Source organism: Eschscholzia californica, unplaced genomic scaffold (genome assembly GCF_041429995.1).
Source record: "Eschscholzia californica isolate CP2 unplaced genomic scaffold, dmEscCali1.0.p SCAF_2, whole genome shotgun sequence".
Taxonomy (NCBI): domain Eukaryota; kingdom Viridiplantae; phylum Streptophyta; class Magnoliopsida; order Ranunculales; family Papaveraceae; genus Eschscholzia; species Eschscholzia californica.
Window position 1 is genome coordinate 50,489,264 of NW_028238309.1, and position 25,246 is coordinate 50,514,509.

The 25,246-nt window shown below is 37.6% G+C and overlaps 1 protein-coding gene across 1 annotated transcript; it reads right to left on the minus strand.

Annotated features, from left to right (window-relative positions):
- Window positions 1–1,692: 1,692 nt before the first annotated feature.
- On the minus strand, window positions 1,693–23,997 carry LOC147558737 (receptor-like protein EIX2). Its single transcript, XM_086659097.1, has 6 exons — window positions 23,977–23,997; window positions 23,486–23,851; window positions 15,739–15,855; window positions 15,528–15,597; window positions 7,370–7,618; window positions 1,693–4,635 (listed from the first exon to the last, which is right to left on the minus strand). The coding sequence occupies exons 1-6, from the start codon at window positions 23,995–23,997 to the stop codon at window positions 1,700–1,702; spliced, it is 3,759 nt and encodes a 1,252-aa protein (XP_086515223.1). The 3' UTR covers window positions 1,693–1,699.
- Between the last annotated feature and the right edge of the window lie 1,249 nt (window positions 23,998–25,246).

The following is a 25,246-nucleotide window of genomic DNA, read 5'->3' on the forward strand; positions in this document are numbered from 1 at the left end:
TGGCCAGACACCCCAGTTTTATGAATTTAAAAGAAGGTTTTCTGCCCTTCTAAGATTTATATGGTATATTTCCTGTTTTCTTGTGGGGAAGTTTTGTTTAGTAAATAATTTGCAAAAAGAATAGCTTCCCCCCAAAACTTCTGGGGTAAACCAGAACTTATTAATAGAGCATTCATCATTTCCTTTAAGGTAAGGTTTTTCCGCTCTGCTATACCATTTTGTTGTGGTGTGTAAGGTGTTGTTGTTCAATGAATTATGTAATTTTTGGCACAAATTTCAGCAAATGGAGATTCGTATTCTCCACCTCTATCACTTCTCAAAATTTTTATTTTCTTATTAATTAGTTGAGTTTCCACTTCATCTTTGTATACTTCAAATTTTTCCACTGTTTCGTCCTTGCTTTTTAGTAAGTGGACGTAACAGTATCTAGTGCTATCGTCAATGAAAGTAGAGAAGTATTTCTTTCCTCCTCTTGTTTGAACCATTTTTAAGTCACAAATATAAGTGTGAATTAAATCTAATGGTTTTGTTGTCCTTTCTATTGATTTGAATGGAATTTTAGATAACTTAGACTCGACACATGTTTGACATTTTAAGTTAGAGTCTATCTCGGATTTAGGAATCAAACCCATGTTCATCAATTATCTTAAAGAGTCAAAATTGACGTGTCTCAATTGTTCATGCCAAATACAAGATGAATCAACAATATAAGCAGAAGAAGTAATTTTATTGATATTCTGTTGCATTATTGTTACTACATTTAATTTAAAGAACCCACCGCTCATATATACCTTTCCCACATACATTCCATGTTTAGACAATACAAAATTATCAGATTCGAAAACCATCTTAAACCCATTCTTGCTAAGCATGGATCCAAAGGCTAAGTTCTTCTTTATGTCTGGAGTATGAAGGACTTCATTCAGAGTTACCTCCTTTCCAGAGGTAAACTTGAAAATAATCCCCCCTTTGCCCTCAACCATCGAAGTTGAAGAGTTTCCCATAAATAGAGATTTGCCATCTTCAACCTTCTGATAGGTAGAGAACATGTTCCCGTCTGCATAAACGTGGAGGGTAGCCCCAGTGTCAACCCACCATTCATTTCGGCTGGCAACTAGGATAACTTCAGAGATGACAGAACAAATGCTCATATTTTGCATCTCTTCAGTCACTTCTTGGACTCCTGTCATCATAGCACACAAATTTTGGAGTTCTTCGTCTTTTACTTACGAGGCTTGCTGCTTCGTCTTTTTCTTTTTATTTACCTTGCCATTTTTTAAGCGACAGTCCTTGGCAAGGTGTCATTTTTTACCGCAGTTAAATAGTCACCTTTGAATTTTGATTTCGCCGCCTTACCTGTTTCTTGGTTTGAGCGTTTGCACTTCTATATTGGTTCACTTTCAATTACATTAACTTTGGCCTCCTAAGAAGGTTTCTCTGTTTTTTTTCTCTTCAAGTCTCTGTCCTCCTTCAGCTACTAGCTCATCTTAAACCTTCTGTCCTGAATAACTAATTACACCCTAAAAAACAAAAGAAAATCACTACTAAAAGCCAGAATCAAAAGACCATAACCGAATACTAAACCAGAATTTGCATCAACAGTTATGAAAAAACAAACAAGGTAAAAAAAAAGTCACTAAAATCAGATTGCTTGTTATTTAAAATAGGTATTATTACCACATCAATACATATTTCAAAACTACCATGCACAAAACTTGAAGAGCTTTTGTGTCATAGAAGTAATGAACCCAAAATAAGCATGTCTCCAAGATTGCTTCCACAATAACACCCCACATAAACCCCAAAAACCTGTTACAAATCCCAATATAGCACTAATATAAAACCACTTCATCTCAAGCCAATCATCCTCATCATCTTGTTTCCCTTCACGATTTCCGGACGGTTGAGTGTGTTCATTACCATTGCAGTTCTTGACTGGAAAACCACAGAGTTCAGGGTTGCCAAGATAACTCAGTTCCGTAAAGCTTTGCAATTGGTTACCTGAAGGAATTTCACCTGACAAGTTATTGTATGACAAGTTCAAGTGATTCATAGAATACAACCCTATAATGCTTTGAGGAATTACACCTGAAAGTTTGTTGCTTGACAAATCAAGAGATTCCAGTATGCTCATCTTGCCTATTTCATTTGGGATCTTTCCTGTAAGCTGATTTTCAGATAAGTTCAAAAATCGTAACTCATGAAGTGTCGTTAGATCTTGAGGAATTTCCCCGGATAAGTTGTTTCTAGAAAGATCCATGGTTGTAACAAGTGATAGTATAAGAAAGTTTCTATACTCATATTGTCTTCCATTTGTCACCAGCGAAGTGCTTTCGTCACTGGCTAAACTGTGGGTGCTTGGTTCTTGCTTCAAAGCCATGGCACTTAAATTACTGAAACATCTTGGAATTGATCCTGATAATCTATTATAGGCAATATCCAGTATTCGTAGTAAAGTAAGGTTACAAAGTTCTTCTGGAATACTACCACTGAACTTATTTAGACGCAACCTAAGAAGTATAAGATTTCGAAAGTGTGCTCCCAGCCATGTTGATATGCTTCCACTGAATTTATTCTCGCCAAGATCAATCACTATTAACATGGTACAGTTTCGCAATGACTGAGGTACTTCACCGGATAAAGAATTATTACCCAAAAGCAAGGATTGTAATTGAACTAAAGAACCAATAGAGTTTGGAATTTTTCCGGTTAACTTATTACTTTCTAACTTTAGCAACGCCAAAGATAATGAGTGAAACCAACATTCTGGAATCTCTCCTAACAGGGCATTGTTTGAGAGATCAAGATATTTTAAACTATCCATTTCGCCAAACTCTGGATGACATCGGAACGAGGAAATAGGACCGGTTAAGAAGTTGTGAGAAAGATCTAGTTCTGAAACACCAGATACACAACAGAGTGGGCCATTAAAATGGTTGGAACTCAAATTAATATTTGAGGAAAAACCAGAACTGAGTTTCAATAACTTTGGCAATTCTCCAGTGAGTCGATTTTGGCCTAGATTCAAGCGATTCATTTGAGAAGACATGTTCCAAAACCAAGTAGGGACTGTACCTGAAATTCTTGCGTTGGATAAATCAATATGGGTTAATTTTGTTTGTGTTTTTAACCATTGGGGAAATGGAGATCCTATGTGACAATTTCTACATGATAATCGTTCGAGTTGAAAAAGAGGTACCCAAGCAGATCTCACCTTCAAATTAACTGAATCAATTTGTAACTCTTTTAATCTTAGGAGATTGGCGAAGTGAACATCAGTTACAACACCCTGTAAGTCATTATCAGAGATTATGAATGTTTCCAAACTTGAGAGATTCCCTATTGTTTCCGGCAATGATCCATTCAATTTATTATCAGAGATTATGAATGTTTCCAAACTTGAGAGATTCCCTATTGTTTCCGGCAATGATCCATTGAATTCATTATTTTGAAATTGTAAATCCCTTAACAATGATAATCTTCCTAACGACGAGGGAATTGAACCAGAAAAGGAGTTACCATAGAGAAAGAGGTATTCGAGATTCTGTAATTTCCCCAATTGCTCAGGCAAAGGGCCAGAAAGATTAATGTTATTTGATAAATCCAACGACTTCAAACTGTTGTTGTTACATCCAGATGAATTTATTAAAAATCCAGATATATCTCCACGAAGTTTGTTCATTCCCAAGTTTAATTCCTGCAAGTGGCATAGATTTCCTAAGGTATTTGGTATCTCTCCTTCAAAGTCGTTATAGGATAATATCAGGCTCTTGATGGAAGTCAGACAACCAATATCTTTTGAAATCGTTCCGTAGAAATTATTGTGACTTAGATCAAGTTCTTCAAGTCTAGTAAGATTATACAACCATGCAGGTAATGAAGAATTCATATCGTTATAAGAAAGATCGAGAATGGAAAGAGATGTAAAGTTTATGTGTGGAAGAGTTGGTACTATGGATGAATCTAGATGACAACCAGCAAGACGTAACTCGACTAAAGATGGGAGCATGTTAATCACATGTATCCATTTGTCACTTACCCTGCTGAGGTTCAAAGAACTCATGTGAAGATGTTGGAGAGAAGAAAGATGAGAGATCCATTGAAGATCACCCAAATCCAGCGGGTTGGGGTAATAGGAACTATCACCAATATCAAGAAAATGAAGATTGGATAAGTTTCCAAGTTCCTGAGGAACTATTCCACCAAAACCTGCTCTATGAATATCGAGATATCTCAAATTATGGAGGGAGCCCAAGAAAGAAGGTATCTCAATACCATGAAAATGGTTCCCACTTAAGTTCAAATGATATAAATGTTTTAGTTCAAGCAGGGAAGGATTTAACTTACCACCAAGTGATAACTCTTGAAGATGAAGTTCTACAATATTTCCCGTTTTCGGATTGCAAACCACTCTTGGCCAATTGCAACATTCTTTACCACCCAAGGTAGATAATATATTCTTCTTATTCTTCTTAAGCAGAGTATTTAGAATTTCAACGAACATTGAATCATCTGGATATGTTAAATCTGCTATGAAGGACAAAAGAGCTTGTCTCTCCCTTTCCTTACAAACAAAACCAAAACTGAAGTTGTTGTAATCTGTTCCGAATAAGAAAAATGCAGCAAGAAAGGAAGCTAGAAAAATAGATCTCGACTCCATTATTAAGAACTGAAATCAAAACCAGAAATTAACTATGTTTTCAAACTAAATTGTTAATATATATATAGAAACACACAGAAAATCTAAAGTTTCCGCGTCTTAGGACCTCTCATACTGTATTCTATTTTTTAGCTGAATTGTGAATTTTCGAGTCAACACGACCTTCAATCGGTAATCAGTCTCAAGACTCGGGTTTCTGTACAATCAATCAATTCTTCGTGGAGTGTAATATCTTAAGATGTTATGGCCACAAAGAGACTAATAAATTAGTATGGCTCCATTAAAACTTGCAAAGATTGGGACAATGAAATTATTTGGAGGCTTTTCTCAAGTTTTCAGACTTTTCTACCTTGTTAGGTTTGATTATTCGTCGGCCCTCTCAATGGGTTTGATTTTCCAACAACTGCTAGCTCATTGGGTATCAAATTTACTCCAAAATCCTAGAGACTCCAAGCACGATTAACATTGGAGGTAGAATATATGATTTATTGGACTTGGGGTATTAAGGATATAATTAATAAACTATAGGGTAGCTTGGATGCCTCTTAGGAATATGACAGTGACCGAAGCTATGACATTGTCAATTACGACAGTGACGGAAGCTTTTTCTTTCTGTTTGATAAGATTTTTTGTGTCTTCTTTACGTAGAAATGTCAATGCTAGTCATGAAGACTCACCGATATTAGTTGTGTTTTCTTTCGTTGGCAATATCTTAATAGAGGCATACAAGTACACAATTAGGCCAAGCGTGTTTGAAGGGGCTTAACCTGTGTAGCTTCCCCCTCGAACAGCCTTTTGTTTTTGTGTTTTCTTTATGTAGAAACGACAAAAAATTCAGTTGAAAGCCCTGGAACAACTTAAAAGAGTTAACTTGATAAGAAAAAAATATGGAAGTTTTAACTTTTCATGAAAAAAATGTGATGTAGTATGTTAAGCGTCAAGTAGCTCATGCTTGCAAGTTCATCCCTCTGCCTCCAATTTCTTTGTCATGTTCGCATCATTTCTCCTAGTCGTCTCCATTGGTAGTTATTTTTAGGAAACATTATTTCTCGGTGTAAACTTGAGCTAGATTCTATTTCTATTCAGTAGTCCAACTATCTGATTGGGACTTACAAATATTATGAGAGTATAATGGATTGGTCACTCTTTAGAATCTGTAGAATTTTCTGACTTGTTAAATTTTTTATTCAATCCTTTGAATGGGTTCTATTGAACTCATTATTTTCTCATTCTAATTTTCTGACTATTCGCAATAAATGTTTTAAGATTTCATCTTGTGTCTTCTTCTTTATGAAGAAATTTCAATGCTAGCTTGTCACCAATACTTCTACTGATAATTATTTTGGATGCAAACTGACCTAGTTTGAATGAGTCTTTTCAAAGACGAACGATGAATTTTCTGCCCAACCAGTTAATTTGCCTAGAGTATCAGTACTAGATGTGTGGAGCAAAGTTAATATTTTAGTTGATGAGTAATCTCCTAACTTATTTTAATTGTAATTTGTGTTTTTTGTGGTTTGATTTTCTTTCTTGCATTATCTTAATAGAGAGTACATAATACAAGTGAAGAAGAGCGTGTTTGAAGGGGCGCTACACGTGCAAGATGCACCTTGAACAACCATAGGTCCTCCAACAGTGGTGAGATAAATAAAAGTGGTCCTCCAAACTCATTTGAGGCGACTGTAAGAGGAAGAACCAGCCATTATCTCTCCAAAACCAATTTCTTTGTTTGTTACTCCTTTAAACCACTTTCTTCGCCCTTTAATCCCCAAATTCAATATCAATTTACCTAGAACCCATAAGAAAAGCACAATACGTAAATTAGGATGTCAGTGACCAAAGCTTTTTCTCTCTGTTTGACAGGATTTCTTGTGGCTTTTTTATGTAGAAATGCCAATGCTAGTCATGAAGACTCACTGATATTACTTGTGTTTTCTTTCATTTGCGTCATCTTAATAGAGGCACATTAGTACACAATTAGGCCAGGCGTGTTGAAAGGGCTGTACCTGCGTAGTTGCCCCTCAAACAACTTAAAAGAGTTGAGTTGATAACAAAACAATATGGAAGGTTTATGAAAAAAATGTGATGTAGTATGCTGGGAAGTCCATCCCTCTCCCTCCAACTCCTTTTGTTTCGTTCGAATCATTATTACCCAGAACTACTAATAAAATAGTAAACATTAACTATGATCAACCAATTATATAGCTTTGTTGTTATCTGAGTTTGATATAGTGTTGGGTTTAAAGGCACTCTTGATTGAAGTGAGATAACCAATATCTTTTGAAATCGTTCCGTAGAAATTATTCTCACTTAGATAAAGTTCTTCAAGTCTAGTAAGACTATATAACCACGGAGGTAATGAAGAATTAATATTGTTATCCAAGAATTGAAAGAGATGTAAAGTTTATGTGTGGAAGAGTTGGTAATGTGGATGAATCTAGACGTAACTCGAATAAAGACGGGAGAGCCATTGAATATCACTAACATCTAGCTGGTAGTTGTTACTAATATCAAGAAAATGAATATTGGATAAATTTCCAATTTCCTGAGGAATAATTCCACCAAAAGTTGCTTCGTGTAGATCGAGATATCTCAAATTATGGAGCGACCCCAAGAAAGAAGGTATATGAATACCATCAAAATTATTCAAACTTGTTCAAATAATTTAAATGTTTTAATTAATTGAAGCAAAGAAGGATTTAAAACCACCTAGTGATAAGTTTTGAAGATCAAGTTCAACAACATTTCCCGTTTTCGGATTGCAAACCACTCCTGTCCAATTGCAACATTCTTTACCATCCCAAGTAGATAATATGTTCTTCTTAAATAGAATATGTAAAATGTCATGGAAGAATGAATCATCTTGAGATTTTAAATCATCTCTAAAGGACATCAGAGCTTGTCTCTCCCTTTCCTTACAAACAAAACCAAAACTGAAGTTATTGTAATCTGGTCCGGCTAAAAAAAATGCAGCAAGAAAGAAAGGTAAGAAAATAGATCTCGACTCCATTATTAAGAACTGAAATCAAAACCAGAACTTAACTATGTTTTCAAACTGAATTGTCAATATTTACACACAGACACACAAAATCTAAAGCTTTTCGGCATGGTAGGACCTATCGTCTTGTATTCTGTTTTTCAGCTGAACTGTTAATTTTCGAGTCAACAAGACCATCAATCGGTAATCAGTCTCAAGACTCGGCTTTCTGTACACCACTCAATTCTTCGTGGGGTGTAATATCTTAAGATGTTATGGCCAAAAAGAGAGTAACAAATAAGTATGGATCTACTAAAACTTGCAAAGATTAGGACAATAAAATTACTCAGAGACTTTTCTCATGTCTTCAGACTTTTATACCTTGTTAAGTTTGATTATTCATCGGCCCTCTCAACGGGTTTGATTTGCCAACAAATGCTCGCTCAGTTGGTATCACATTTAGTCCAAAATCCCAGAGATTCCAAGCTCGATTCACAATGAGGTGGAATATATGGTTTATTGGACTTGGGGTATAAAGGATATAATTAATGAACTATAGGGTAACTTGGATGGCCCTTACGGGGTATGACAGTGACCGGAGCTATGACAATGAGGGAAGCTTTTTCTTTCTGTTTGATAGGATTTCTTGTGTCTTTCTTTATGTAGAAATGTCAATGTTAGTCATGAAGACTCACTGTGTGTTTTCTTTCATTCGCGTTATCTTATTAGAAGCATATTAGTATATTATTAGGCCAAGCGTGTTTGAAGGGGCTTAACCTGTGTAGTTTCCCCCTCGAACAACTTTTTTTTCTTCATGTAGAAATGTCAACTTCTTTTTTTGTTGAAAGCCCTCGAAGAACTTAAAAGAGTTAACTTGATAAGAAAAGAATACGGAAGTTTTAACTATTCATGAGAAAAATGTGATGTAGTATGTTAAGCATCAAATAACACATGCTTGCAAGTTCATCCCTCTGCCTCCAATTTCTTTTGTTATGTTCGTATCATTATTACCCTTATGAATTTCGGAATCAATACTCCTAGTCGTATCCATATGTGGTTATTTTTTGGAAACATTATTTCTCGGTGTAAACTTGAGCTCAATTTTATTTCTTTTGAGTGAACGAGTCATTCCAGATACAAAATTTTTGAAATATTTCAGTAGTCCAACTATCTGATTGAGACTTACAAATATTGTGAGAGTATAATTGATTGGAGACTCTTTAAAATCTTTAGAATTTTCTGGCCTGTTACATTTTGCTATCCAATCCTTTCAATGGGTTTTGTTGAACTCATTATTTTATCATTCTAATTCTTTTGGTTGTTTATTGAAGTCTTATAGACTACTCAGATAAACCTTTTTTGATTTTATCTTGTGTCTTCTTGTTTATGTAGAAATTTCATTGCCAGCTAGTCACCAAGACTTCTACTGATAATTGTCGTGAAGTTATAAATGGGACCAAACACATCAAATTGTTACGGATGCAAATTGACTTAGTTTGAATGAGTCTTGACGACCACCGATGAACTTTCTGCACAACCAGGAAATTTCAGTGCTAGCTAGTCACCAAGACTTCTACTGATAATTGTTGTGAAGTTATGAATGGCAACAATTTATTACGGATGCAAATTGACTTAGTTTGAGTAAGTCTTTTGGACGATAACCGATGAACTTTCTGCACAACCAGTTAATTTGCCTAGAGTATCTCCTAACTTATCTTAATTGTAATTTGTGTTTTTTCGTGGTTTGATTCTCTTCCTTGCATTATCATAATAGAGAGTAAAAACAAAATAGTACATAACACAAGTGAAGAAAAGAACGTCTTTGAAGGGGCGATACGCGTGGAATAGGAACCTGCCATGGGGGTCTCCAGGCTCCAACAGATGGTGAGATGAATAGAAATGGTCCTCCAAACTATGAACTTCAATATAAGAGTGCTTTTAACGTCAATACATATTAAATTTTAAGCTATTAATTTAAACCCAACATTCATTCGAGGCGACTGTAAGAGTAAGACCCACCCATTATTCCCCAAAACCAATTTCTTCGTTTGTTACTCTTCCAACTCACTTGTTCAACCTTTTAATCCCCAAATTTACTATCAATTTACTTAGAACCCACAATAAAGGCACAAAACGTAAATTAGATAGTCATTAGATTTAAGATGAGAGATTGTATAGGTAACGTTCAAAATTGTTAAAGGCAATCTCACAAATGCTTAGAGGCAGTGTGGTCTTGAGGGCGATGTCCATCTTTCTTCTTCTTCTTATTTTTGAGTTAACTTTGGGGCTTGGGCATTCCCTATAAAACTTCTTAATTATGATTTAACTGAATTACAGTAAGGTGCGGGCCAACTTTGGAGTCCCGCCCCAGCTATTTGACTATGAATTTCACCACCACTTTTTAGTGAAGAAGAAGCAAAAGAGAATAGTTAAGAGGAAGAAGAGAAAAATAAGAAGGAATAAAGGGAAGTTCCATAGGGCCCTCTCATTTTTGTTAAAGGGCTCTTCACATAAACATTGACTTAGTCTATTGTCATTAACCAAGCTTGGTTATAGACCCCTTTTGGATTAACTCTAAATCCCTCTAAAACTCAAATCTCTTGGTCAGGAAATTTCCGGTGACGCCCTTGCTTTTCGGCAGGCTCTCAGTCGCTACTCCATAAAGCATGGGTACAATTACAAATTCGTAAAGAATGATCTTTCGCGGATTACTTGTGTATGCAAAACTCTTACCCGTGCTTGGACCATTCATGTTGTTGCTCCTTTGAAGTCCCGGTCCATGTTTGTTCTCAAAACTTTCAACCCTCTGCATACGTCTGATGATTTTGTAATGTCTTCACGTAAACCATTGGTTGTCAACAGAAGATGTTAATCAGTTAATAGCTGATGACATTTGAGAGAATCCTACGAAAAGTATCAAAGATATTGTAACATCATTCAAAAAATATTGTGGTATAAAAATGAGCTAGTACTAATCATATAAAGCTCGGAATGCTACTATTTCTTTGGCATATGGTGAAGAAGAAGATTCATATGCGAAGCTCCAGTGGTAAGTTGATGCACTACCTCGGTCGAACCCGAATACTGAGATTGATCTTCAAGACGATCCAATCTCCCGTCATTTTGTTAGAATATTTATTGTTCTTGGAGCATGTATTGACGGCTACAAGCACTACCGACCGTTAATATTTGTTGATGGTACCTTTGCCAAAACCAAATACAATGGATGCATACTTGCAGCTGTAGCAAAGAATGGGAACGATTGTAAGTACTTCCACATATGTTTGTTACGTGCACTACCTGGTTTTCGCAACACTACTTGGTTTTCTGAACACCAGATGGTTTTCTAAACACTACCCGGTTTTCTAACACTGTCTGGTTTTCTGTCATGTCTCTAATTTATTTGAATTCCAATTACAGATTGATTGCAGGATTGTTTGTTGTTGCCTACGCCGTTGTCGATGTAGAGAACGATAAGAAGTGGACCTGGTTTGTCGATGTAGAGAACGCTTATGTCTGACCGGCACCATGGTATTATAAATGGAGTTTCCAACATTTTCCCAGAGGCCCACCATTCAGATTGCGTTTGGCATCTACGCAACAATCTGAATGTACGTGTTAAGAATGGCGCAAAGAAGTCTGAATATTTCCAGTCGCTAATGTTTAAAGCGACTCGGGCGCTTACTGTATCGGACCTTCAAAAGTACACTTCAGAACTTGTTGTCATGGGCGGAAATGGTGTGGATTCATTTTTGCGCTCCGTCAATCCTGAACACTGGCAGATATGTATTTCGCGGATAATAGGTATGGTTTAATTTGTTCTTTTCTATCTGAGTCGTTCAATTCTTGGATAAAGGACGAGAGAGTTCTTCCTATTTCTGTGATGCTCGATATATTGCGGATAAAAATAATGAACATGATGAACCATCGAAGAATTGAATCTTCTTCTTGGAACTCATTCTTATGCTCTAAGGTAAATGAAACAATTAAGTCCAGATTTAATGTTGCCTAGTCACTTCGAGGTAATCTGGCTTGCTCATGTCGTAAGTGGCAAGTGCAAGGTATTCCATGTGAGCATGCTATCTTGTGTATTAAAGTGGATGGAGGTGATTCCTCCACTTTTTTTTATCTTGCGGTTACAACAGATGCATATTGTAAGACCTACAATCGTTCCATCAACCTTGTCCCTACTTTTGATGAACCAAAATCATTCGATAAAGCCAGCATGATACTTCCTCCTTTAACTAAGAAGCATCCTGGAAGACCGCGAACTGTTAGGATTGAAAGTTCAGGGAACTTTCGTAAAAGGCAGAGGGTATGCGGTAGATGTAATCAACTATCTTATCACAACAGTGCTTCGTGCAACCAACCTATTTAATAATTGTAACTGTTCTTCATATCAGCAGGAGATAACTGTTGATCGGGCGCTCGACAATTTCGAATAGCTTCTACAGTGTTGGAGTTTTTCACATTCTGAAGAGAGTCTTTCTTTTTGTTAACTTTTTGTTGTTCTGTTTTTGTGTAAATCATGTGGAAGATAAGTTAGTTTTTTAGTGTAAGCTTCTTTTTTGTTCATGATTCTATTTTGCTTCCAGTAAATCTGGTAATGAACTTGACATCTGACTGTTTCCAGTAAATTTCTTAATGTACTGTCTTTGTGTTTTGTTTTCCAACCTTTGCCGAACCGTATTTTTCGTAGATGCTTACGTTCCATTAAAGTTATAGAATAAGTCTCCCATCTTTGTTTTGAATACAAACTTATGGACCAAATAAAAAATTTGCAAAGGGAATTTTCTTGTGTACCTGGAACTGTTTTGTGTACCAGGAATTGGTTTGTGTACTAGGAACTTTCCTGTTTACATGAAATGATTTTATGTACAGTATATATTTTGTTCCAGTATATATTTTGTAGACGTGTTGTTTGTTCCAGTATATATTTTGTTAAGGTTTATAAGCAGGAGAAAAGTGTGGACGGGGCATTGTACAATTTTGAATAGCTTCTACGGTGTTGTAGTTTTTCACATTCTGAAGAGAGTATGTGTTTTTGTTAAGTTTGCGTTGGTCTCTTATTGTGCAAATCATGTGGAACATAAGTTACTTGTACTGGGAAATTTCTTGTGTGCTTTTGTACTGGGAAATTTCTTCTGTACCGGAAACTATTTTATGTACTGGCCATTGGCCCACCCGTTGGATTCAAAATATTTCATCGTGATATTAAACATAATTGTTTCCAGTAAATGTGTTAATATTGTAAGTTATAAACATGTCACCATAATCCGTTTCTAGGAAACTTACAAAACACCAACCTAAATTATCCGATAATAAAAATTTCAGGACTCTTCTGTAATTTTCTTTCTCCACGCATCCTTAGATTCCTCTAAAATTTTGTAGGTTACTTCTGCCCTCTTCCTCCGTGCTTCGTCTTCATAGTTTTCCTTTTGGGAGCACTTTCTCGGGTAATTTTCCTGGATGCTTTCAAGGAAAATTTCCTCCAACTTGAGCATTACGTATATTCCACAATCGGGACGGTAGGAATTTAGATTTGGACAAAAAAATCAGTTAGTTTCCAATAACTATTAACATACTAAAGGAAAATTACAATTTTTTTACTCACCTTTGCTCTTGTTAGGGGCATTCGACATCTTTGATGTATGGAATTTTTTTCTTAATCCTTTTTCGACCGCACTTCATCTGTATCAAAGTTTCTGCAAGTGTTTCTGCAAATTGTTTGGCATTATAGTTGCATCTGTCACCCAGGTCATAATCACGAGTTACTGAGTTGTAGTGCATCCATTCATTCTCCTCAAAATCATAAACCTACAGAGTCTAGTGTTGGCCCTCGAACGAGTCATCTGTCTAGGGAGTATTCAACGATGCGTACAACGTTCTCGTATGACCTTTTATGAATCCTTTTTCGATCCTAACATTCAAATTAACTCTAATTGTCGCTTCACTGAGCTTCTGCTTTATCATTGTCTGCATTTTGTCATGAAAGTTTACTATTCAATACCCAAAACATATTTAAAATGAATTATAATAATGGCACGGAAACTTACAAAAAACAGGGATGATAGGAAAAACACTTCATGGTCTAAGTTCTTGGGTGCGAACATTAGGTTGTCTTCAAACCAGTCAATTACTTGAGAGTCACAGCCTCGATTCATCATGAGCTCGTCTAAATATTTTGCTCTGAGGTAGTGATGCTTGTCTTTAGTCCGCACATCCAGACTGTACAAGACAACGTATAATTCATCAACCACAGAACAATTTCCAGGAACTCTCTTGTTTACTGACCAAATATTTGTTTACCAGGAACTCTCTTGTTTACTCACCACATATTAGTTTACCAGGAACCGAGTTGTGTACCAGACACTCACTACTTTACTATCTGAAAAAAAAAATTTGTTAACCCAAAAATAGTTTGAAAGAATAGATAATACCTTGTCCAACTGTTTTTCATGAATTCTTGCATGAGTGGTTTTTCTGTCTCTTGCACATATGGCCATAACCCACCTTTTCTCCAGTCATTCAATTTCACATGGGTTTCCTTCTTTAGTTTTATCATCTCCAAATCTATCACAGGGACTTTACTGCCACCTCCTTTTTCTTTTTGTCTCCTTATTCTCGGATTATGCATAATCCTTTCTACAAGTGAAGTTGGCAGTGGGAAGACTGTGACACCCCGTGCCCAATAACTAGGCACGACCACGCCCCGGCAATTCACAGACGAGCCGAAAATCCGGCATCACCTCCTCTGTAAATTGAACCGGTCGTACTTGTAACCTGTCATGCAAACCATACATTTGCATACACATACATAACGGAAGCTAAAAATAAGACATAACTCAACTAAAAACTCTGGTTCCAAGTTGAACCACAAACACTAGGTTAACTCAACCTGCACACAACCTTACATCCCTGCACAACCTATGTGATACATATATATTTACATTATAAGGTGTTCAGTATATAAAAGTATAACTTCGAAGATAAATCAAAACCGAAGTGAAAGGAAATAACACCAAAGTGGCACCACGCCACAACCCCTGCAATTCATTTGCTAACCCTGTCGCTGCAGATGCTTCTAACTAGGAACCTGCATACTAACACACTGGTAGGGGCTCAGTAACTCACCGACACGAGTTAACTGGTAGAGGAGTCCCAAAATAAAACTACGATAAAAACCATTTTCGCCATAAAACATGCACACGTATAAATTTATATCAATCCTACTCTAACATACAACAGCACCCATGGTATGCTCCTCAATCAACAGAGAGTTACCCAGAGAACTCTATAGTACTTGGGCTAGTATCGTCCCATACCGGCACTAACCCAAGTACTCAAGTTCTCTCGAGAAAGTGGCTTACCCTAGGTAGGTAAGCCCCTCTCTCACTAGGCGACTCCACAGTCATAAAAAGCTAACCTCGTGACAAATATATACACCTAGCTTAACTAGATACGTTTTAGCTTCACCGAAGTCGAATAGTCAGGTCGTCCCTCCAGTATTCCTGTTAGGACGAAAAGCATATTCTCATCAGTACCCTAGCATGCAACTATTCCTTCTGGTTTTGAAAAAGAATTTATTATGTCAACAACCGAAATAATACTCTTTTCTTGTGAAAACCTCCTTCACCCACAATCTCAGCAGATTCGGAACTCGCCCGTTACGCCCTCGACTGAGATAGGCTTTTTAAAACATTACTTATCTTATCACACAGATGTGGCACAACCAAGATTCATATCATAACGTGCAGAGGGATCCCAATCACCAAACCAGTCGGGCGGTCAGAGGTGTACATCCTCTAAACCCCTAGGGTAAAAACAAATAGGCTTACAGTCCAATCGAGCGGTCAAGGGTAGCAAATCCCTGAGCCCCGAGAGTCCAACCTAAACGAGAATCCTGGTCAGAGAATGGAACACTACAACTGTCAAGACCCTCACGACTCGTCTCAGTCCACTTCACCCATCACATACAGCATACGAAATCGTTATGTCAAAACATTGATTATTACCATCCGTTTCTAAAATCATTTCTCTGGAAATCATTCGTAAGACATTTTTCGTATATAAAACCACCTCATCAGTAAGCAAAGTTCACCAGACAAATCTTACTGAAATCAGCATCTAAAATGTCAACACCATCAATACTCAAACCAACGATACCAGTTTCATTGAAATCAATGGTCTCAATCATGCAGTTATGATCAGCTATCATCTACACATAGTGATGCATGCATATCTCCTACTATTAGCATGAATCTAGACAATAATATACAATAAAACAAGAGATCACCCCTACCTAGCAATTCAGGACTTCGTCCTCGTCCGCTTTGCTTCGAGCATCTCGCCCCCAACTCATTTCGGCTTTCCTTCCGACACCCTAGACAAAGATAAACCTGAGATTCTTCGAGAAGAATCTTAACATAACACAAAATCTCTTACTAAAATTGCACAAAAACCATGCTTAGATCACATCATGAAGCTTAAATTCGATGAAGCAACTATTCCGTTCTTGAATTTCTACCAATTTCCTCTCTTGATCGAATTTCTTCTCCCACGCCACTCTTGAACTCAGTTAGAAGAAGGAAGAACTCAATTCTGATTTTCCCCTAAAACAAACAAACTTTGACTTTAGTCCCTAGGTTTGTACTAATTGCAAAATACCCCCTGATTTTGACCTGATTGCACATTTAGTCCCAATGTTTAACTTGGCCTGAGTTTAGAATGGTCCCTCGTCTAACTTAAAATCTTGGGATGTTACAAAGACCTTTCCCCTTTCTTAGATGTCACTCTTTTGGCAAGGCTGACATGTGGTGATATTGTTTTTGACGCGAAGTGTTCCATCCATGTTTTTAGTCACTTCTTCCACTGATTGTCTTCCCATGTCTGCAATATAGGCGAATTGACGCTTAGTTGGTGGTGTACACTCTTCATCTTCTTCAATCGGCAAGACAAACTTTTTTGGTGGAGTCCGTATAATGATTTAAGTCCCTAGCTCGATGTTAATCAAAACTAGGATACTCTTGTTTATCATCAACCATCCTCCTTACATTATAACCTGTAAATATTTTACACGTGTAGGATTAAATTTAGAGATTATAGAAAAACTTAATGTTTGGGGACTACTTGATATCACAACATTACCCATTTCTTTTGGCGTCTCTTTTTCCAATTTATCTGGAACCCACCCTACCTCTTGACTTGATAAATTTATTTCAACCTCTTCATCCTCATCCGTGTCTGAACCCACTTTACTTACTTCTGTTATAAATGGATAAAAAAGAAGATGAAGTTTAGACTACAATTCAAGACCATTTAGTAAAGATTCAAATTGAATTGGGAGTTAAAATAAGAGTTTGCCTTTGTTGTCCTCATCCTCGCTCTCATCGCTGCCCTAGCTTTCTCACTTTCCTCGCTATTTTCTGTTATAACTACCGTGTAAACAACACTAAGCCATTCCCTAGACATATAATAATTTACTGACAATGAAAGAATTTACTAAACAGGATCTAAAGTATGGCTAACAGAACTAATACTTAAAACTTCCCGATTGTTCATTAAACCTTCGAAATTTCCTAAAAACATTTGAATCTAAAACATTACTAAGATGTAGAGAACAATATTAGATAAAATAGAAATAAATTCTTAATCTGAAATTAGAGTTTTCCTTTTTTCGCACCCTTGCTTGCCCCCTTGCTTTCACCCTTGCTAACACCCTTGCTTTCACCCTTGCTCATGATGTGACACGAAAATGTCACATTTGGAGAGCCTAACTTAGACTAATTAGTCATTTTCGAGTGTTATCAATAATATTTTATGTGTTTTTCATGTTAGGTACTTATTTTAGAGTTAAGCGTGTGATTCGGAATAAAAATAGCGAATTATCACTATCATTTCACGAGCCCAAAATGAGAGAAAATGACTTCAAGCAAATCAAATTACAAGTGGAGGCAATGACGAGTCCGACGGTGAAAACGGAATTCAATTCGGAGTTCGGACAGGGAAGATGTGAAAGATAGAAGCTAAGGTCTTTTCTTGAAGGCACCCCCCCCCCTTTGGTTCAAAATGTAGAGACAAGATGAAGGCACTCGCTTGGTTTCTAAGCCAAGCCCAAAGCCCACACAAGCCTAAAGAAGATGACAAGGAAAAATTTTGGAGGCACCCTCTTTATGGTTCAAAGTAAAGTCTGAGTCAAAGTCAAATATTGACTAGGGTTTTGAGTCAAAAAGAAAGGGATATAAGAGAGAGAAAGGATGGCTAGGGTTGGTGTTCTTGGTTGCTAGAGAGAGAGAGCTTGAAAGAGAGGGTTTGAAGAGAAAGACAAGAGAGAGGAAGAAGGAGGATCCGGCCAAAGCTAGGGTCGGCCAGCACACTAGGCCGGCCTAGCTTTGGCCGACCAAGCAGCAGCTCGGGCTGCAGCACAAGCAGCTGCTCGGGAGCTGCACAGGATACGCACAACAAATCGGAACAGCAGACCGGAACAGCAGCTCGGGCTGCAAGCTTTCTAGCTCGGGCTGCAAGCTTCTCTCCAGCTCGGGACGTGGGATGGCAGCACGGGACAGCATAGGGAAGGACGCGACATGCCCGGGACAGTGTGCATCCGGCCGGGACAGCACCTATGTGGACGGATTTCATGGTTGGCCGGAATTTCTTCAATCTTTGGCCGGATTTTTCTAGGATTTCCGGCCACTTTCTTGGCCGGAAACCTTAGGGCTTTTACTCCCCATGTCTTGATCTAGCTACTCATGCGATTTGATTTGATTTTGGACTACAAATTTCTAGAGAGAGAAAGCTAGGGTTAGCTTTAATGGAGGTTGTGTTCTAAATGGAGAAGATGATGGTGGTCGCTATGGGGAACCCAGAATTTGCTAAGGGGTGATCGGCTGCACTTTAAAGACTCATATTTTCCGACGATCTTCGCCTCGAACCACATCGAAAAAGGGGGATTTTCTCATCATCTTCTTTTCATTTTTTATTTAATCACCATGTTTAGCTAACTTTAGTGTGTCGATTATATGAGATGAAATGTGATGAATTCGTGATTATGTTTAATGTGATTTGATGTTTTGATTATAAATTGATGTTCATTTATTTCGATTATCATTTTGATCGTATTTTCATGTGTCTTGTCAAACACTTCGCATAGTTAATAGACGAAACAAAGTATTCGATATCGATCGTAGTCTAAGTCATAATTTTATGTGTCTTGTCATGCACTTCACATAGTTAGGCGACTAGACAACACTTTCGATGACTCGGGATTAACTGATTTAGACGTTTGTTTGACTAAGTATGATCTCCGGATATACGTAGTACTTAGAGACATCTACTTTAGGAGTCGAATATCGATTGTACTTCGACACATTAGACTGGATCATACGTAGTCGTAGGTTTATCATTATGGATTCCCGGACTTCGACACCTCTCTCGCTTATTTGTTGCCTGAATCGAGTCTTACCGTCTCCCGACTCTTGTTCCTCCGACACTTCTCTCGAATCTCTCTCGCCCGTTTACTTTTATTGTTTAGTCTAGTTTCATTTGTTATCTTATTTTGTTACTCATTCATTCTAAAACCCTCATTTATCTTTGTTTAATTTCCTATTGAGTCTAAGTTAGCTTTTAATATCTAGACCGAGGGATAAGACCCTTCGATATCCAAGCTACCTTCCTATCCTTGGATCGATTCCGGCTTTGCCGGATTACTACTTGATACCTTCGTTTGGGTGTGCAACCTTTTCGGGTGCATCAAGTTTTTGGCGCCGCTGCCGGGGATAGGTTTGGTAGTTAGGATATCGTTTGTTGTTTTGTTCATTAGTTTAGTGTTATTTTCTTCTTAGACGTCTTTATTTTATTTTGTACTTTCTTAATTCATTTTCTTTTTAGGTACCAATTTTAAGAAAAGATCCAAAAGAGACATAAAAGCGAGGGAAAAGGAAGGATTCGAGAAGTTAAGAAGAAAGGCGAACGAAACGAGAGGAGCACTCGATAGTATCGGATTCTATCTCATCCTTTTTACTTGTGTGTGATTGTTTAGTTCTTTAAGTGTTAGCTCCCATTTTGTGATTGTGTGTTAGTATCCTTGAACATTGTGAGATCATGGCAAGTTGGTCATTTGATGAGAATGACCTTATGCGAACCCTTTCCAACACTAGTCGACCATCTACAAGTCATCAGGACTACTCGAATTTATATAGGAATGTTACGACTAGTGATAGGAATAGGCGAGTTGAGTCTGACCGACCTAGGATGACCATGGGTGAATATCGACGGATGTATGGAGTCGGTCAGACTCGTCATGAACATGGTTTTAGGGATTATGAGCATGGGGGTAATCAACCCCGTAAGAGTCTTCGAGACTATCGACAAGAATTTGGGATGACCACACCTTCATATATGAATTTGTCATTTGATGAGGACCGTAGTTCTATTAGTATTGAACGACCAGGTCGAAGTCTTCGGGACTATCGAAAAGCATATATGAACGGTTCATTTAGTGATGACAATTCTCGACTCGATGATTCCACTCAAAGAGTCGAGTCTAGGTATCTACATGAAGGTAGTGAAGAAAGGACCATGGAGACTATTAGCCCGGTTTATGCTATTTGTGCGAGCTTAGACCATTTGACCGAGTATTGTCCCATGATCCGTGTTCAGCGAGAGTCTTCGTCTAGTTATACTCATGTGCCTTATTACGAGGAGATGTCTGAAGACACTCTCCAAGCAATTTTAGAGTACCAAACTAGATTCAATCGAGATATAAAAGAGATCACAGAATGGATTCTCAACATTGTTGATAGAATTGAGTCGGAGCCTATCATCGACGAGGAAGGGGTTTGCGCACCCCAAACTCAAGAGGAGACTATGAATGATGGTGAGGGTAATACACCTGACTCTAGTCTTAAGTTAAATGTCGAAGAAGCTCCTGATAGACCTTTTGAGATGGAATTGACCGATGACCCTTGTTGTTCACTCCCTCGACCATTGTCATCTCACCATGATCAGACTACATTAGATTGTAATGTTCAAGATGATAGCTCTATGAGCAAGTTGAGGGATCACACGTTATTGAACTTTTAAATTTTTAGCACTTGTGATCACTTAGATGAGTTATGTTGAAGTGAAGGATGTCAATAACATAGTAGTTGAAGAGATAGCGGATAGCTTATTGGATTATTTACCTAAGGAACTTATGAACCTTGACTTGGTCCCCGAGCATATTGCCTTACCCTTAGAGTTTAGTTCGACCTTCCACATGATCTCAGACTCGGTTGTTGACCCCTTCTGGGACACTTCGGACGTCTTTCCTACCATGTCTAGGGACTTAGTGGATGTTCTATCCACTAAGCTTGAGGATGACTTTTTACCTTCGACTGACTTCCTGACCCTTCATTTGTATGTTGATCCTTTTGACGACTGTTTAGTCGTCGCCCCTAGCATTTATGCGCACTTAGTGGACCGTGCATCCACTAAGTTTGGGGATGGCTTCTTTTCGCTTTTAGTCTCACTTGCACTTCTTTCGTTTAATATTCTTGTGAGACTTTTAGCTTTTGTGTATAGCTTTCTTTGGGTTGACCCCCAAATCTTCCGTCTTTTGCTTTATGATCGTTAGGTCGATTAAGTTGGCCTTTGATGTTTGTGGCTAGCATCTCTGGAAACCCTCCACGAGACATAACTCGTGCTCTTGTGTGAAAACAAGAGAATCGAAGGCTAATTGCATAGCTCAATGCAATCGTGTATACCCGCGTTAGTGGTAGAGTTCTATATGGTCATGCTTTTTATGTGCTTCATTCTCATTATATTTTTGGATATTTTAGGAGCATCTCTTATATGTTTTACTTCTAAGGCGTGGTTTGTTCCAAGTTTGGGGATGGCGCGAGCTTAACATCAACTTGGAACCTCTTTATACATGAGCCTTGGTAGTATCATCTTTTATCTCCTTCGGGTATGGTAATATCTCTCCACTCTTATCTTTAAATTGATGTGCCTCTTTATCTTTAGGTGAGTGTATGCTTAGAACATTGAGGACAATGTTAGTTTTAAGTTTGGGGATGCGGGATATGACCATAACCAATGCATGACCATGGGTTTCAAAGACAAAAGGGTTCAAATTAGCCAAAATTTGAAACTTTTGAACATTTTAAGTAGACTTGCATGTGATTATAGTGATAGTTTTAAGAATGTTGATGCATATGTGTCGAGTTGATGAGTTTTGTGATTGCTAATGGTCTTTGCATGAAAGTCGAATCTTTGAGTGTTTGTGTTATACTATGGGAGTAACATCTTAGTGAAGAAGAAACATCTCTAAGAGATCTAGAGTAGTCATTAGTGGAGACTTAACCCATGCGAGAGCTCAAAGCCTAAATTGCCCTTCGAGTGTACTCTTCCGCGCTAACTCTGAGTAGAATGAAGAGCTACTCAACCTCGTAACTATCAAAAGAGCTCATTTGATCTCGTGTGCTCAACTTTCTTAGCCACTAGGAGTGACATTAGGATAGGGAATTAACCTTACCCTTGTAGTCCATGAAACCCAATAAGAGTGTCAACTAGAGGGAGGCGGATACTCCATTACCATCATCATCTTATATCCCGAGAATGAAGACATGAAAAGAAAGAAAGAAGAATGTCAAAGCTAGTATGAAATGGAAAAAGTTGATTGCAAGAATAGAGTTGTGTGTGTTGTATTTTATTTTGGTTGATTGTATTCGTGTTATGAAAAAAAAAAAAGAAAAAAAAATGAATGAAAAAAAAAGTGAAAAAGTGAAAAAAAAAAAAAAGAAAGACAAAAAAAATGAATGATGAATAAAGTTGTTTATGTTATGTTTGAGCATGTTAACTCTTTTGTGTGAGTGATGTGATTGTATATATGTGTGTTTGTGTGTATGTTCATGAATAAGTATTTGAGCAAGAAACAAATGTGGACATTCTCGGAAATCTTCCATCGTCATCCATCTCTAGTATCCGCTAAACTTTACAAGGCATTTTTAGAGGGTAGAATGGGTGAGAAGGGTGAGTGGGCTTCCCCACTCCATTTAGTGGCTAATTCCTTTTCGAAGATTATTCGTTCCAAAATGTTGTCCTCACCCCTTTTTATGTGTTGAGTCCATGTTAGTGATCACACTCCCACATACGAGCGAACCATTCTTGAGTGATTTCATATTTGGAGTGTATGTCCGTGAGGCCGAAATCGAGGCGAAATGTACTAACTTAGGAGTCAAAGTTTTGTGACTTCGGAACATAGATGTTGCTCATTATGGTATGACACTAGCACTTTAGGGTAAGATCATTAGTGAAGGGGCCATTAGCTTTTACAAGAGTTTATTTACTTGATTCATTATGTATTAACATGCTTAAACACTTTACTATATGAACCATGTTTATCTATGATTTGGATTTTGGACCCTTGTGTATTTGAAACCATGATGTTTGTGGGTGTCATCAATGGAAACCCTCACGAGACAATACTCGTCCTCTAGGGGTAACCTAGAGGTTTAAAGGTTTGTTGCATACGCTAAATGCAACCGGGGTGCCTCCGAAAGTGAGTTAGGCTTTTATTTTGTTTTATTTGCTCGAGGACTAGCTGCTCACACCTTTGCTTTCACCTTTGATTACACCCTTGGTTTCACCCTTTCTTACATCCTTGCTTGCATTCTTTCTTGCATCATTGTAATCCTCTTCTTCGTCACTCTCGTCGTCCTCTTCTTCCTTTTGTTCCTTACTTTCTTCAGACTCATCTTCCTCACTTTCTTCATCATCATCTTCTTCCTCATCATCTACTTCATCCTCTTCTTCCTCATCATCCTTATCTTCTTTCTTACTCTCAGATTTTTGATCTTTTTCTTTCTCACCTTCTTCCTCATCGTCCTGATCTTCTTCCCCACTCTCTGATTTTTCGTCTTTTTCTTTCTCACCTTGTTCCTCATCACCCTTTTCCTCATCTTTCCTTCTTTTTCGTTTTCTCCCTTTGTTGAAACTTCCTTCATTTTTTCCTCCTGATCCTCCTGTTGTTGTACTGTTCCTTTTTTTGCATTCATATCATTTGCAGACACTAAAATCCCATTCTCTGATCGAACATAATGCTCGAGTAGAACATTTCCCTCTGCCAGTGAACCAGAGTAACCTTTGGATGCCTCGTCCCTCTCCTCAATAGCTTCTGCCAGTTCATCCTTAAGTTCAACATTTTCTTTCTTAAGTTCTGCATTTTCTTCCTCCAACTACTTATTTCTTTGCTTAAGTTGTTTAATCACGAGAAGCGTGTCACTTACGTTGGACACGGTCTCTGTTTTTTGCAACCACTTGCTTTCTTTTTCGCCGGGGGGAAAACAAATGCTTCACTTACCTGAATGAGGAATAAATACATATAATTATTACCTTTTATTAACACTTGTGTAGTGAATATGTTAATGTAAATTAAAAACATTTCAGTATATCAATAAGTTTACTATTGATATACCAATAAGTTTACAGTAAACCAATAAGTTTACAGTAAACTAATTGGTTTACATTTAATTAAAGTATTATGTTACTTGTTCCTCTATCAGACCGGCTAGCTTCTCATCTAAGCTTTCATCTATTTTCCTTAGAGACCACCTTGCAATTCTGGGGATTTCATCTTTGTACTTCTCCTCTCTTTCATAACATAGCGTATGTTCGCAAAACCATAGCTTTAAATAAGACGAACAAATTTTTATGTTGAATAAGGCACTTCAATGTTAAGATATAACTGAAATAAACTTAAACATACTCACAGGCATGATAACGAGGCAGCCGAAAACTCTGATTGGGTCGTTAGGGTGCCGATTGATGTGGTCAATCATGTACTAGTGCACCACCATTGGCCAATTGTAACTCTTTTTGGTTTCCATTGATTCCACGTAAAGTAGAATTTGTGTTGGCACCAAGTACCCTGATTATGGAGCAAATAAAATATTTGCAACATTTGACATGATTATCAACCTAATGGCATCCATTTCATCCTCTTCACGCACAGCCTTTCTCAGTGCATTAGAGATTTTAATACATGACACTTTTGTAGGTAACCCTATGAAGTACTTCTCACAAAAATCTAGTTGAGGTTTCTCGAGTACTTTGGTGGTTGGGAAAACATCTGTTACCTTCCCTCCCAAGGGCATGCCAAGAATGAGAGAAATATCCTCAGGCTGTACTTTTAACACCTTGCCGACGAAGTTGAAACTTGCTATTGAACTGGAATACAAGCACATGAGTTCAAAAATTGCTTTGTTAGGTCTACATGTGTTGTCCATGTCAATCTTGTCATGGATAAACGCCATCACCAAATCATGGAATGGAGTCGCTGCAAGCAACTCCTTCTGGATGTTTGTCAACTTCGGATAAGTAATTCTTAACTGCGTCCATGTATTCTTCAGCGGATATCTGTATGCCTTTGACAACCTTGCTGCCAAAGCATGTGGTCTATTTTTCCGTTCACTGGGAAAGGCAACCAAGTCATCTAGTCTGTATTTGGCCTCAGTAGCAGAGCCAACTTCAGGTACAGTCAGATTTGCCTTTTTCTTTCGGCTTCCTTCTGCTTTCACCTCAGCAATTTTTCTCTTTCCTTTGGTTTGTTTGTCAACTAAAATGGTTTCATC

What these genes read in the sequence shown, in the direction of transcription:
- LOC147558737 (XM_086659097.1), bottom strand. Translation starts at nt 23,997, where the DNA reads ATGTATTTATTCCTCATTCAG. An exon ending in TCAGGACGATGAGGAAGAAG is followed by an intron (nt 15,856 to 23,485) that starts GTGAGAAAGAAA and finishes CACTATGTGTAG; the next exon opens with ATGATAGCTGATCATAACTG. An exon ending in ATTTCAGTAAGATTTGTCTG is followed by an intron (nt 15,598 to 15,738) that starts GTGAACTTTGCT and finishes TGATGGGTGAAG; the next exon opens with TGGACTGAGACGAGTCGTGA.